At 37.7% G+C, this 13,891-nt stretch overlaps 1 protein-coding gene and 1 long non-coding RNA gene across 2 annotated transcripts in view; one reads left to right on the plus strand and one right to left on the minus strand.

Moving 5' to 3' along the window:
* LOC140141472 (uncharacterized) overlaps positions 1–13,891 on the plus strand; it is a 262,118-nt gene that overhangs the window by 70,023 nt on the left and 178,204 nt on the right. The gene's annotated exons all lie outside the window — the stretch shown is intronic.
* The window catches only part of LOC140141070 (bifunctional glutamate/proline--tRNA ligase-like), a 61,227-nt gene that overhangs the window by 28,578 nt on the left and 18,758 nt on the right, over positions 1–13,891 (minus strand). Inside the window, exons 8-17 of the mRNA XM_072162881.1 lie at positions 13,053–13,245; positions 11,412–11,583; positions 9,789–10,022; positions 8,304–8,388; positions 7,674–7,844; positions 6,896–7,087; positions 6,071–6,223; positions 5,606–5,718; positions 4,898–4,991; positions 4,204–4,416 (exon numbers count right to left, since the gene is read on the minus strand). Of these exons, the coding sequence (XP_072018982.1) occupies positions 4,204–4,416; positions 4,898–4,991; positions 5,606–5,718; positions 6,071–6,223; positions 6,896–7,087; positions 7,674–7,844; positions 8,304–8,388; positions 9,789–10,022; positions 11,412–11,583; positions 13,053–13,245 (1,620 nt within the window). The remainder of the gene's footprint in view (positions 1–4,203; positions 4,417–4,897; positions 4,992–5,605; positions 5,719–6,070; positions 6,224–6,895; positions 7,088–7,673; positions 7,845–8,303; positions 8,389–9,788; positions 10,023–11,411; positions 11,584–13,052; positions 13,246–13,891) is intronic.

The following is a 13,891-nucleotide window of genomic DNA, read 5'->3' on the forward strand; positions in this document are numbered from 1 at the left end:
ACCTTCCAGTTCAAGTCATATAATTCACAGATTTATAGATCCTACTAGAGGATCTTCCCATTCCGGTCCAATACCGTTTGGTGCAAAATAGAAAACTAAATTTCCGATAATACAAGTGTCATTGTTCACAAAAAGAATACACAGATGAAATACAAGTGTATGGTTTAGTCCAGTTTGGGCTACTCTCTGCAAAGTACACACAGACATTATTACCACTTGTCATTCTGATGGTCAGGCATCAAAATATACATATTCCCCTCAGTTATGAGGTAGTTGGTATCACTAGCATGAATGAGGTATCCTACCAGATGTTGAGAATGTGTAAGCATGGAATGCTCATTGACGAATTTGTTCAATTTGGATGATTGCTTGCTTGTTTGAAGCAGGTGGTTTCCCTGAACCACAATGGCTTTCAAAAGTTTTCTGTCCTACATCACCGTCCGTCTTGAAATCTTGCTACCTCCAGTCTGGTGACCACCTTGAGGATGTCAATGTAGGTAAGGATGGGTCTCCCATGCTTCGGCCTTCGGATATCCAGTTGAGTTTGGACGCTGGTCCCCACTCAGAAACAATGACTAGTAATTATAGTTCTTTTTCTCCCTGATCTTATTGCTCACTTCTGGAGATCAACATAACTCATTTATAAGGGACTGTTTACAGTTCTGCTTTAGTTACTTCTGTTGGAAAACATCTCCATCATTAATCAGTTCATGTAAGCTATGATTGGAGTGAAAAATTTTCATCTGGCGTTCGACTCAATTCTCATTCGGTGCTTGGATTCACAAAAATTCCATGAGGACCTTTGACCTTTTTGACTGGATCAGCTTACATAGCTAATGAGCTTTACTAGCACATGTGTCTCTCTCTAAAGATGATTTGTTTGTGATTAGTGATCATTGAAATTTCAGAATGCAGTGAAAAAACAGCTTGCCCTATGGTTAGTTTGTCACCTTCAAACATACAAACCATCTCAAAAGTTAGGTTTTAGTAATAGGACACTTTCTTTGCTGAAGAAAAATCGCAATTTGTCTTGCAAAAGTAACAATATCGTCCGCCATGCTTTGCGATTCCTTCGTTCCTATGAGGGCACCAGACAGGTAGTCCCCTCTTGGGTCAAATAACCGCAAGTAGATCAAAGGTCCTCCCATTTTAGTGATTGCCAATAGGTTATCAGGTCCACAGTATTGACAAGCTTTCATTGTTATTTCTTCCTCAAAATGAAGTGTAGGTGTTATGACCGTAATGCTGAACATAACATACTGAAACAAAGATAATGAAATGCTTCAGTATTTTGATTAATGGTTTAGTAGTTTTAGTTTATCATTTTTTATGAGATGTTTTGTTAAAAATAGCATGCACATCTCTTCATCTGCATAACAACTTCTTTAACATGCAGTTTATAATAATTTTAAGATAGCAAATGTTTCAAGTTCAAACTAAATTCATAATATAAACTGAGCTCAAAAAGAAATTTATAATTTTTCATGACTTGTGAATCACAAGGTCATATCTTAAAATCCTGTCAATCAAAATGAACCAAAATCACACACAGGAGTACTTCAATACTCTACTCAAAACACATGTCAGTAACCAAGCAGTTGTCCAACTGACACAACAGCAAAAAGCACTGATACGGAACAGCTTCCTGGACCACTTTTACAGCCCAATATTTGGCACCCAGCACAAGAAATCTGTGAGAATGCATACAAGATCCTGGCACAGATGATGAAACGGTTAGACTGCTTTCTGCTTTTCACGCCCTTTCGTCCAGAAACCCGCTTTTTTCAACACTATTCCACTAACCCTTTTGGACTTATCACCTATGCAACGATCTTGTACTCATTCTCAGATTTCATATGCTGGGTGCCAGTTATTGGGCTGTGAATGTGGTCCAGGAAACTGAAGCATGTCAGTGCATTTTGCTGTCGTGTCAGTTGGATAACTGCTTGGTTACTGACATGTGTTAAGAGTAGAGTATTGGAGTAAACCTGTGTGTAATTTTGGTTCATTTTGATGGACAGGATTTTAAGATATGACCTTGTGAAAAATTATAAGTTTCTTTTTGAGCTCAGTTTATTTGAGTTTGAGTGTCATGCAGATGAATAAAAAACTGGGAGAAGTTAATGCATATGCATACAAACATGTTGTGTATAATTGACATTGACAAGAACTAATGATTATGTGACTTGCTGATGTGTGTGTTAGTGTATGGCTTAGAAATAACAATACAGATAGCTGTTACTGCATTCAAAATAATATCAGGGTTACCAAGGAGTTTGTGAGTCTCATATGCATGGCACCAGTTAGCTTGAAATGAAGTGGTAGTTATCACCAGCTTCATATCAGATGCGAGTGTTAAGACAAGAACAGAGAGAGCCCAACAGTACAGTTACGACCATAGAGCAGATGAAGACACCACTTGTGGGGTACGAGCAAATAGAGGAGAGGAGATGAGATGACAGCGACATGAATGGAAAGACAGAAGATGAGCGGAGAGATGTTAGACGAGCGTTTGGCGTTACCCGGGGCCCGGCACGTGGAGCCAGCTCGCAGTGGACCCCTTAGTAGAATGGTAACAAAGTAGCTTACATTTGTCTCTTATGATGCATCCTGCAGTACAACACCACCACCACCGAGAGTTGCACACCCACCAGTGTCAAGCATCAATGCTGCAGTCCTGCATATCCATGGTGTCACTTTGCACACAAATGTCAAGTCTACCACTTCCACGCCACATCTAGAATGCATATTGCTGACTGTCGATTCACATTTTCATAGTCTACATCTCTCATTTTCTCCCCGGTTCCAATCACCACACAATGTCCTTTGAATACCCTGGTACTACCATACGAGACTTGTAGCATCCGTGTTGCTATGCGATGCGATATACCTACATACAGAGTCAGCCCTTCAAAGTGTCTTAAGACAAGCGACTAGAATTGGGTTGATTTAATAGGTATTCATAATGTATTGCCTTTCTTTCAAATAGTTGCTTAAAATTTATATTCTTCAATTTTGCATTATTTTAATTTTTACAAGGTTGCAGTTGTTTCATGAAATATATCAAAGCACCTTTTCCAGTTGCCATCATGGCATTTTTTTCACATATTTTGAGTACCAAATTTGGAAATACTGATATTAGAAAGATAAGTGAACTTTGCAATTTTTGCATGGTTTATAACCATTTCTTGCACTAATCAATAATAGCATGGTAAAGTTGGCAAGCATGATGTAGGCACATCTTAGATGATGATGCAGGCTTAGCACATCTTAGAAGTTACTTCTATCTATTCTGGCAATTTCATGACTCAAACACTAGCAGTTTGGGTCTTACTTAACATCCATTTATACTTGGTGGCACTTTGCGTTTGGTAGTGCATGACATAGCTGTATCGTTTGCTGCTCATAGTATTGAATCATGCGCATTATCATAACTCCGCACAGTGTATACACACACATACAAGGGCGTTTTGTTGACACACTTGCAGCGCAATCGCATTAAAGCACTAACGCCACTACCAAACTTGAGGTGACAAAAGGTACAGTCATACTGTTGAATATATGGATTTTATGAAGAGAAAGAAAAACAAAAAACAAAACAGGTAATATATGTGCTTTGCTAATATGAGAGCAAGGGTGTGCACTAACACTTCTGACACAGTGTAAGTTGTGATGTATAGTAACTTCCATTACAGTAAGGAGATTTACGATTGATTCACATCAATTAAATGCAAGCAAGATGCATTTATGACATGGACACATCATAAAGTTCTGAGTGAAGAGCCATTGTAACTTTACGACAGGGTTACTTATGATACGACATGTTCAATGTTTAGTGAAACACACCTCAGATGTTGCATTTTTTTACTTGTGACTGCAAAATATACAAGTGATGTTATCACTCTCAACATGTCTGTAGTTCTCACTTTTGGTTTGAGTTCTGAGATGCTTTATATGAACACCAACAGAAATTGGAAAAACAGTGGCATGATTGATGGGAATATATATAAAAACATAATTTTTCACCTGCCTGGGAATCAAACCAGGGACATTAGGTTTACAAGACCTGTGCCTTAACCACTTGGCCACAGGAGCTTTGTGATCAACAGAAATTACAGACCAGCCTTACCTATTTGCTCAAAATCCATTTTCTCACAGCCTGTTTAGCTGGATAACGCCACAATATCTTTTTAACAGACTCACCTTTGGTGCATTGTTAGCCTTCAGTTGTCTGACTACCTCTCCCTGTGCAGCAACTTGGGTGTACATTCTTGCCCATTCATTGGGGTCAGCAAGTACAGCAGCTGATGATGAAGCTGCTGTTGCTGGTGCTGCTGTTGAAGCAGGTGGAGCAGAGCCTTTCTTGGACTTGTCTTTGGATTTCTTCTCACTTTTCTTGCTGGTCTCTTTCTGCTTCTACAAAGTGATCAAGAGATAAACATTTATAGATAACATAAACATAAATTTACTACTGGGGAAAATTGACGGTAATTTAACTGCAAAGTCATTGGAGAATTTACAGCCATCATTATGTTCAAAAGGGATCATATGAGATACTCCCATGTAAGAATTGCCCCTTTGTCCTGTGACATTGCATCCTTACCAAGTTTTTCTGACGATTATGATGAGGAATTTGTATCAGGGTATAGGGTCAGGATAAAGAGAAGAATCAGGATTAGGGTAAGGTACATGTAAGAGCTGAGATTAGGACTAAGGTAAATGTTATGGTTTTATGGTAGGGCTGGAGGATGAAGAGGCATGGGCAGTGAGAGAGAAAAACTCTTCTGTATATCAATATATTCAAAGAACAAATTTCCATGGGTTTGTTAATAAAAACAGACCAAAGAAATGGGGTTGATATAAGATTCCAACATTTTGTGATGAGTATCACACATACCTGTTTATTATCTGCATCTTTTGAGGTCGCTTTCACTTGATGACCATCAGGGATGTTTAATAGAATACATGGGCTTGCTCTACCTATATGACGACTGGTGTAAAGAAAGCAAAAAAAATGCAATAATAGGATAATGCAGATTAAAGTATACTATGACATTGACTTTCATACGATAGCAGGTATAAAGCAATCAAAATGAACACAAACTTCACTCTTTACCACAATATTACTTCCTTCTAGGTACTACTTTTGCTACTGACTTTCATGGCAACCACAAAGCCTTGGCCACTGCCTTGAGAATGCATCAAATTCCATGCTTGGCCAATAGACACTTTAACACTGTCAGGTAATTGGTATTTGAAGTCAGCTCCTGTTGACTGATAGTTAATTACAATGTTTGAAGTGAGATTACTTGCACTTTATTATTTGCTGTCGCATGATTCACCAGTCTCCTTGGACAAGTGAAAAGTTTCTAGGAGTTAACGCATCAAGCATAACACATCAAACATCTCTCACCTGCTATCATCAACTAAAATGGAAATTTATTAACCCAAATAGAGTGCTTACTCTTGAGAGTGTTTAGTCATGTATTCTTGTGACCACTACCCATTTGGAGGTCACCGCATTGTAGGAACCAACCCTAGTGGTCACCACTGCTGCCTTAACAACCATCTGTAGATTTCTTACATCCTTTCAACTCACACCTACCTAGGAGGCTGGTAAGGTTCATCACAAATGAAGAATCCTTTTCTCTGTAATTGGATGATGTCACCCTTCTTCAATGTGGCAAGTTCTGGATCTCCGATAACTAAAGTGTCTTCCTGCAAAATAAACACCAAACATTAAGAGCTACAGCACCTGCATCAACTAAAAATTACACCAAGTAAAGGGCTGACAGGTTTCTGTAGGGTCTCGTTCTCACAGAGCACATACTACTTGATATTTTAGTGCCACATATCCATGTATTTAAGCTTCCTCAACAGGCCTCAGAAAAAATTTTTAAGAGGGCTATTTTATCAATTTTCTTCAGAAAAATCTCCTCTGTCCATTGAGTGTTGCTTATTTTACAATATTGCCTCATATTCTTTTAACCTTGTTTCTCATGCTTATCGTCAAAGGTGACACCAAATCAGGCATCAATGGTTCTTTCCTATGAATCACACTGAGACTTACTCTTGATTTTTTGTTGACATGGGCCTTGAAGTCTTCATCTTTACCGAGTACAGCTTTGGAGATGATGTAGCCATAATGGACCATAACAGCAGGGATGAAAGGAGCTTGCTCCGTCTCTGCTAGCCATGTTAGTTTGGTGGTTTTCTTGAAGTCCTGCGAAAGTAAATAGGAGATCAATGTAACAAGAATGTTTAAAACTGCTTTACATTTGTTCAAACTTTCTGACATCAAGAAATACTGTAAAACAAGTTAAAAAATACCCTGCAAGTTGAGAGCTGAATTCGGAAACTTTGACATGGAATACACTACAATAGTTAAGCTTTTTTTTTTTGATTCGAGAAATTGCCGCGAAAATGTTGCTTATTGACGATTCGCGAAATTAAGTTGCCGCGAAATTAAAGTGTTTTACATTATACAGGCCTTAGTGCTTAGGCAAGTACTGCATCAAGTCATCATTCCAATATTTATAATAAATAGTATATGTGACCTGCTTCCACAAAAATGAGTGGAAAGATGCAAGTTGGGAGTATTGAGATGTTCCAATTGTTGAGCTGCTGTTCTTTGTTTGAAGACACCTGTATATAGTCAGTGGTAGGTCCTTTCTGAAGGGGGACAGAATTGAATTAATAGTGCAGCATATTATGTCCCCATTCACAAAGGACATACATGTACCACTGAATATATAATGTACACAGGTGTCTTGAAATGAAGAACAGCAACTCAACAATGGGAACGTCTCAAAACTCGCAACTTACGACTTAACACACATTTCTTTAGAGGAGGTCTTATATTCTCCTTACAATGCCATTTTACATTTCTGCTTACCTGGTTCTCTAGGTTCAGCTTTGCTTCCATTGATGTTATTTTCCCTGAGCCATCTTTGTTGATCTTCTGGATGATGAGGTTGCCCCAGTTCACAAAGGTCACAACCTCTCCCTCAGATAAGACCATGGCATCGACCTGGTCAATCCAGATCTTACTGCTCAACCACACTGTCTTGCTTCCTATCTCTTCATTCTGCAGCAAATTACAAAGTAAGACACTTGATTTAATCACTGGTTATCTCTCTCTACTTTTTGGCAACATTTTTGCAACTCATAAAACTACATATAGCGAACTGCCATATTCCTATTGTGGCCCCCTGTACAGGTACAATGTACACCTGGTACTGTGCAGTACCAGGGGAGTACCAGTGTAGTACCAGTGCAGTACCACTGCTGGTGGATCCTGTGCAGTAGCAGCATTGTTACTGTGTAGGTACTCAGTGTGTACCAGTCAGGTACCTTGGCAACAGTGTACCTGCGCAGGGGCTCCAATAGGAATCTTAAGTCTAACCATGACAAGGCAAAACAAAATGCTTCCTGAATAAACTTACTAGGTATAAATGTGGTACAAACCAACACTTTATTCCCATTAAGCTTGAACTTGTTCACATTTATCACCTACTTACAAACATACAGCACCCCACTTTGCAACTATTGAAATACTCTCATAACAACACAGTTATGAGAAATCCCTGATTATAATTAAAAGTTGTGGGTCAAATAGAGTGGGTCTACTGCTCTGAAATTAATTAATTCAATCAATTAATCATACTTCTCACCTTTGGATGTTTTGGCATAGATTTACTCTCTTCTTTGGCACCTTGAACCGCAATAGGCACAGCGCCCTCTTTGATTACTGCTGAAAACCTTGGCACAATGGGGTCAATGACCTTTCTGTTGAAACTCCAAATCTTGTCCCATTCCATCATTACTACAGACCTTGAAGAACCCTAAAGAAGAAAACACAAAGTTAAGAAGAGTTGTTTTGTAGATTTGCTTGCTTTTCATGTTAAAATGTGGAAATTTAGGAAAAAAGCACAGAAGTGGTTGGTTGTATTTAATGTGAAAATATTTCGATACATACAATTTATTACAGTAGGATTGGGAAATCTCATGAGATGTATGTTTTCCATTCTTATTTGGAGCGTATAATTCTAGACCTGATGTGTATAGGCATGTGAGAAAGCCAGCCAGTTGCTGGTCTGCCAGTCAGGGGAATGGTACCTAATTGAGGGAATCAAAGGTGTTTTTTTTGTAATTTTCTAACCAATTTGGATAAATATGCCCTGGCTCAGGAACTTGTGAAATCTGGCACACGTATCTGCCAATGTAGATGTTGCTGGCACTTCCTGATTTTCTATTATGCAGTAATTGCAGTTACTAAATAGGTGTATATATTGTTACAATACCTGTGAAGCAATGAATTGTTTGAGTCCTTCCAGTGTCATGCCTCTCCTCAGCACACCTTTGACGGTAGGAAACCTTGGATCGTCCCTGTAAATCACAAGAATGCAAATAGCAATTTTATTCAGACACACTACTAATTAACAAGCTATATAGTCAGAGCAGGGCCGTGACACTTGTATACAAACCCTGTATAAAAAAGTGAAGTCACTTTACGGCAGTTTAATGGACACATCAGCAGTTAGAGTGACAGTACACCTAGTAACGCTCAGGCACCTTAGCCTAAAATGTATGCACGTTCACACAACAATGTTGTGCGTACTTCTGCCACAGTGGAACAGACTTATCCTGTATTCAATTGACAAGTTCGTATTTGATTGACAGTTGCTGGGCATTTTCAGTACACCAAATTTATCCAAGATGGCAGATGTTGAGTGCTATTTTACGTACTCTTTCCAGCAAAAATACAGCTGATTTAGCCAAAGTCAACATGGGGTCATCGCAGATATTATTTTCCTAGCATATTGAGCTAACTTCTCAGCTACTTGGTTTTTCACAATATGATAGTAATGGAAAAAAACAACCAAATGTTCGTCTGTTTTCGCAATTTAATCTTTTTTGAAACGATGACGTAAACATGCATCATCTCTTCCACAGGTGATACACTCCTACACAGCGCAAGCCATCACATGCATGAACTCGCATTGAGTGTGTGACTGACTTCATTTGCGCAAAATGTGGCTTATCCTATAGTATATAGTACTCGAAAATCCTTGGTCAGAGAGGTAACACCCAAAGGGTCTAGGGTAAGTGGGCTATTCCAGTTGAAATCCATACACACCCTATGGAAGACATGACCTTAAATCTCCCACAAAGATTGTGTAGATTTCATATCGAGCACTTTTCTGATGTAAAGATTTAAAATATGTCAACAAAAATGCTGCGCTCATAGCAACTTCTTAGCACGATGTGACCAATTTCTTATCAACAAACAAAAAAAGTCTAGAGCACCATGTCCTTCATGCATGTGCATCTTTTCCTTTGTATAGCAGAGATTACAAACTATTGCAGTGATTTAGTGCACTATGCACAGGCATAGCCCCACAAGTCTTGGCACACTAAATGAATTTGCTGACCACTGTGGCCCAAGCCACACCATATAAACCTTTTAGCAAACATTAGGGACTGATGTAGCCAAGTGCACACCCTAAACATACAACAATAAATCATTGCACCCAGGATCGGCTCCCTGAGTTCTTGTACAGGTAGTCGAGACAAATAAGCACTTACATGTAGTTCTTTGCCAAGGGGAATTCCAAGTTAGCTCATTTATTTCATAAGCACAAACACGAACTGCATCGGGGCTCAAACTTGCATCAATGAGTCTAACGCCTTACTGATTGAGCTAACTATACTACAAGTACTTATCTCATACATAGGAGTAGTTTAAGCAGCCTAATGTCTAAGAGGTATGGATAATTAGCACTTACCATCCATCCACAAATCCTTCATCTACAAACCATGTCAGTCTCCTCTTTGACAGCACTGTATGCTGTAGATTCAGTCTACTGTACTCATATACATGAGGCTTACGTAGACTTAATGCATCCAGGATCCAAAAGTACTGATCATCTCGGTCATGATATTCAGTGGTACGCAATGCGTGAGTGACGCCCTCTACACTGTCTACAATAGGACATGCAAAGTCATAAGTTGGGTAAACTCTGAAACAAAAAAAGAGAACATTCAATTTATAACAAGGTTTCATAGTTCTAGTCCAATAAAACAGTACTCACTGTGGATGTTTCAAAGTCTAACAGACTCCTTTTTCAACACTGTTGATGTTGTGACAATCTTCTGTTTACCGCAGAGGATGATGGTTGCTTAGCAACGTGGTTGCCAGATGTATTTTTCTTGAGAAGATTGTCAAAAATGTGACTGCGATTGTATTGCCCCTTGTCTCTGTTCATGGTGGATCCTTGCTTTCTGATTGCTACTGCCTCTTTAATACACTGTAGGGGCGATAGGGCGAGTGTTAATGTTTGCACAAGAGCGAACAGAAAAGCTTCTGAATATACGGTCAACAAATCGGCTATTACAGATCGCATGCTGGAGAAAGACCACATCATAGATTGGGATGAGGCTAAGGTACTGGGCAAAGAGACAGACGGGTACACACATTGGATTAAAGAGGCAGTAGCAATCAGAAATCTGTGCTAATTGTAAGAATGTTCTATTAAACGATGGAATTGGGATTTACACATACAACTAAACATACAGTATATTTGAAGTAAAAATCATTGCAATCTTAAGGGCTGGGGTATGAACGTTTGGACAGTATTTATTGTGGACATTAGAGCACATCAGACATATCGAATTGCATTCTGAATACGAAGAATGTCCTTCTGATATCAAATAATTTAGATTTTTTGAAATTTGCAATTTAATACACATTTTATGGCAAATCATTAAAATTGATATTTTTGATATTTAACAGTACTTGAAGTAAACTTTATAAATCTGATGATTTATACTTAAAGTGTATGTAGGTGGGATGAAAAGCCGACGATCAATTGAAAATTTTGACCTTTAGATTGAAGATATGGATTTTTTTCCCAAAACACCCAAAAAAATAGGTCTTTTGGGAAAAAAATCCATATCTTCAATATGAAAGGTCAAAATTTTCAATTGACCGTCGGCTTTTCCTCCCTGCTACATACACTTTAAGAATATGTCATTAGATTTATATAATTTACTTCGAGGACTGTTATATATCAAAATTTGAAAAATATCAAATTTTATAATTTGTCATAAAATTTGTATTATATTGTGATTTTCAAAAATGAAAATTATTTGATATCAGAAAGACATGCTTCGATTCAGAATGCAATTCGATAGGTCTGAGGTGCTCTCATGTCCCACAAAAATACTGTCGAAACGCAATAAACGCTCATTTTAGATCCCTTAAGGCAGAAGGTTTTGAATGGAATTTTATTACAGGAACTTTAAATAACTTATGTCAAAGAAGCGATCGGTGCTCACGAAGGGCACACAAAGCCCAACGCATTAACAGTGTCAGTCAGAGTGCCATACTTTTCTAGCTTTTCTCTTACTTGTACTTGGTTCCAGTCCGTACATGTTCCTCATTCTTGCAGCGATACAGAGTTGGATCACGCAGACACCCATTGTCAGATTTCATGTCCAGCTTGGCACGTAGACAACACTTCTGACCAAACTCGGATCCTTTCTGCATTTCTTTCCACATCTTCATGTTCTGCTCATAGGCTGTAGGTAGAAAACAAGACGGCTTCTTTATAACTGAAAATTTTGGTACTCATTTTCATGTTTTCTTGCGCTTAATTTTCAGAACATAGGCCTATGTTCTGGTTTTTTTAAAACTTAATTTGAGAATTTCAATTTTAAGAATTAATTTGAGAATTAAAAAAGCTTGCAAAAATGCATTTGACAAACAGCTTTGATGCGTAGGTCTGGCAAACTAAGAATAATACGAATCGCATTACCACTACGAGTTGTAAAGTTGCGCAAAAATGAATAGTACTACAACATCCATCTACACATTAATTACTTTTTTCAGATCACTTGCTCATACATGTATCCATCTGTAGTTTTGATGGATCATAGTTCTAGATATAGACGAATCCAACAAGCCAAGTGATGGTCAGAAATCAGTCAGCCATTACTGGGTCCCTGCAGCACCATACTGGTGTTGTGACTGCCCACAGGTGGATTAAAGCCGCTTAAAAATCAATGTTAGATTGTATTTTGTTGGAAACTGTCATCATTCTTTTGTCTACCTGTAATAGAATGCAGTTTAAAATCCCCTTCCAGACCGCATCATTTCACATTTTAGGTGGGATGGACCTGATGGGGACCTAGCTATGGCTGCCATTGAGGTGTAGGAATGCGTGAAATTGGATTCGTCTATGCATACATGTGGGGGTGTGGGCAACACTTCTCGCTGTCATTCAATCAATCCTGTCTGTTTCAATAATTAATTAAAAATAAAACAATACTGACAATGAGTTGAGGTTTAATTATCAGATCATGTATCAATCAATCAATCAGATTTATTTATTTCCATCAAAAATTACAACAAAATACAATAATTATAAAAAGTACAACACGATGGAGGAGGTACAACGATAAGCGAAGCCTGTAAATGCTGCACCCCTGTATAATTAAATTACACAAATTAAAACAGAACAAAAACAAAACGAGGATCTGTAGCCAAAAATTTAAACACAAATATAATGAATCAATCAATTTAAATATAATATTGTACTATAATCATGAGTATTTAACATTAACATATAGCAAATTACAAACACTGATATAAAGCATAAAAGCAATGATAAACAACTTTGAGATGACATATTAAATGGAGGCAATGATTTAATAGAATGATTAACAGAAATATCACACTATAATAATGAAGCAAAACATGCTTGGATCTACTTGTCATTCAGTAAGGCATGTACTCCTCTCTTAAAGAGAGAAATGTTGGTAGCCTGTCTACATTCATTGCTCTGTTCATTTTTGACAAACAATCCTCAGATCTTGCTTGAATAGATATACTTGATCATTTTTTCCCCATTTGATTTGACAAATCACTGCACATGCCTTTTTTGTCTTGCTATTAAAATTGCACATGAAATATTGCATTTAGCCCAACAAATTATACACACAAAGTTATTCCAGCCCAGCCAATATTGACATCCAAAAGCATTACTTACAATTATTCCTATTCTTGGATTCCTGCCTCTGTTCTCTCTCCTGTTTCATCACCTCTGGTTCCGTGTCATCCACATACGCCTTGTCATCCTTGATGAGCTTCTCAGCTAATATCATCAGCTTATCAAAGTGATCAGAGGTGTGGGTGTACATGTCAGGGGTCAGACCTAACAATTTGATGTCCTCCAGGATCACCTGTAGTTGCAAATAACATGAAGAGTTCAGATATAAAAGCCAATAAATGTTATTTTCATACTTATGAGTTAAGTTCACCAACATCTGCCATATAATGCTAGCTTTAAATTGAATCTACAATACAAAATTTGAAGGAAAATGTATTAAACTATGATTAAAAGTAGCCCACATCATTTTCTTATTTTATTTATAATTGACCATGCAATTATATTTGCCAATACCTCAAATTGAGAGAAATTGATATATTGCGACTGAAATCTTCACATACATGTATATATGGACTAGTTTGAGCTACCAAATAGAAAATATGAATCTTGAGTGACACAACCAATACCAAAATGGAAAATAACCATACAAAAGAAAAACAACAACAAATAAAACAACCAAAAATTTGTTTGATGACACTTCTCATCTCTGAAACAGTACTGGGGCCTCTATTATTTCTTTATTGTCAAACAGAAAGCTGAAATGTAGCTTTAAAAGGCAACCTTTTTAATTAACATGTTTATATGGATTACATTCTTAAGTTTCTCTTGTTCACCATATTATAAAAAAAAAGAAAGAAAAAAAAAGCGCAGTGATTTATAGTGCGCTACACACAGGCACAACGCCTAGACGTTGATCCACAAGCCTCGGCACACTTTAC

Source organism: Amphiura filiformis, chromosome 1 (genome assembly GCF_039555335.1).
Source record: "Amphiura filiformis chromosome 1, Afil_fr2py, whole genome shotgun sequence".
Lineage (NCBI taxonomy): Eukaryota > Metazoa > Echinodermata > Ophiuroidea > Amphilepidida > Amphiuridae > Amphiura > Amphiura filiformis.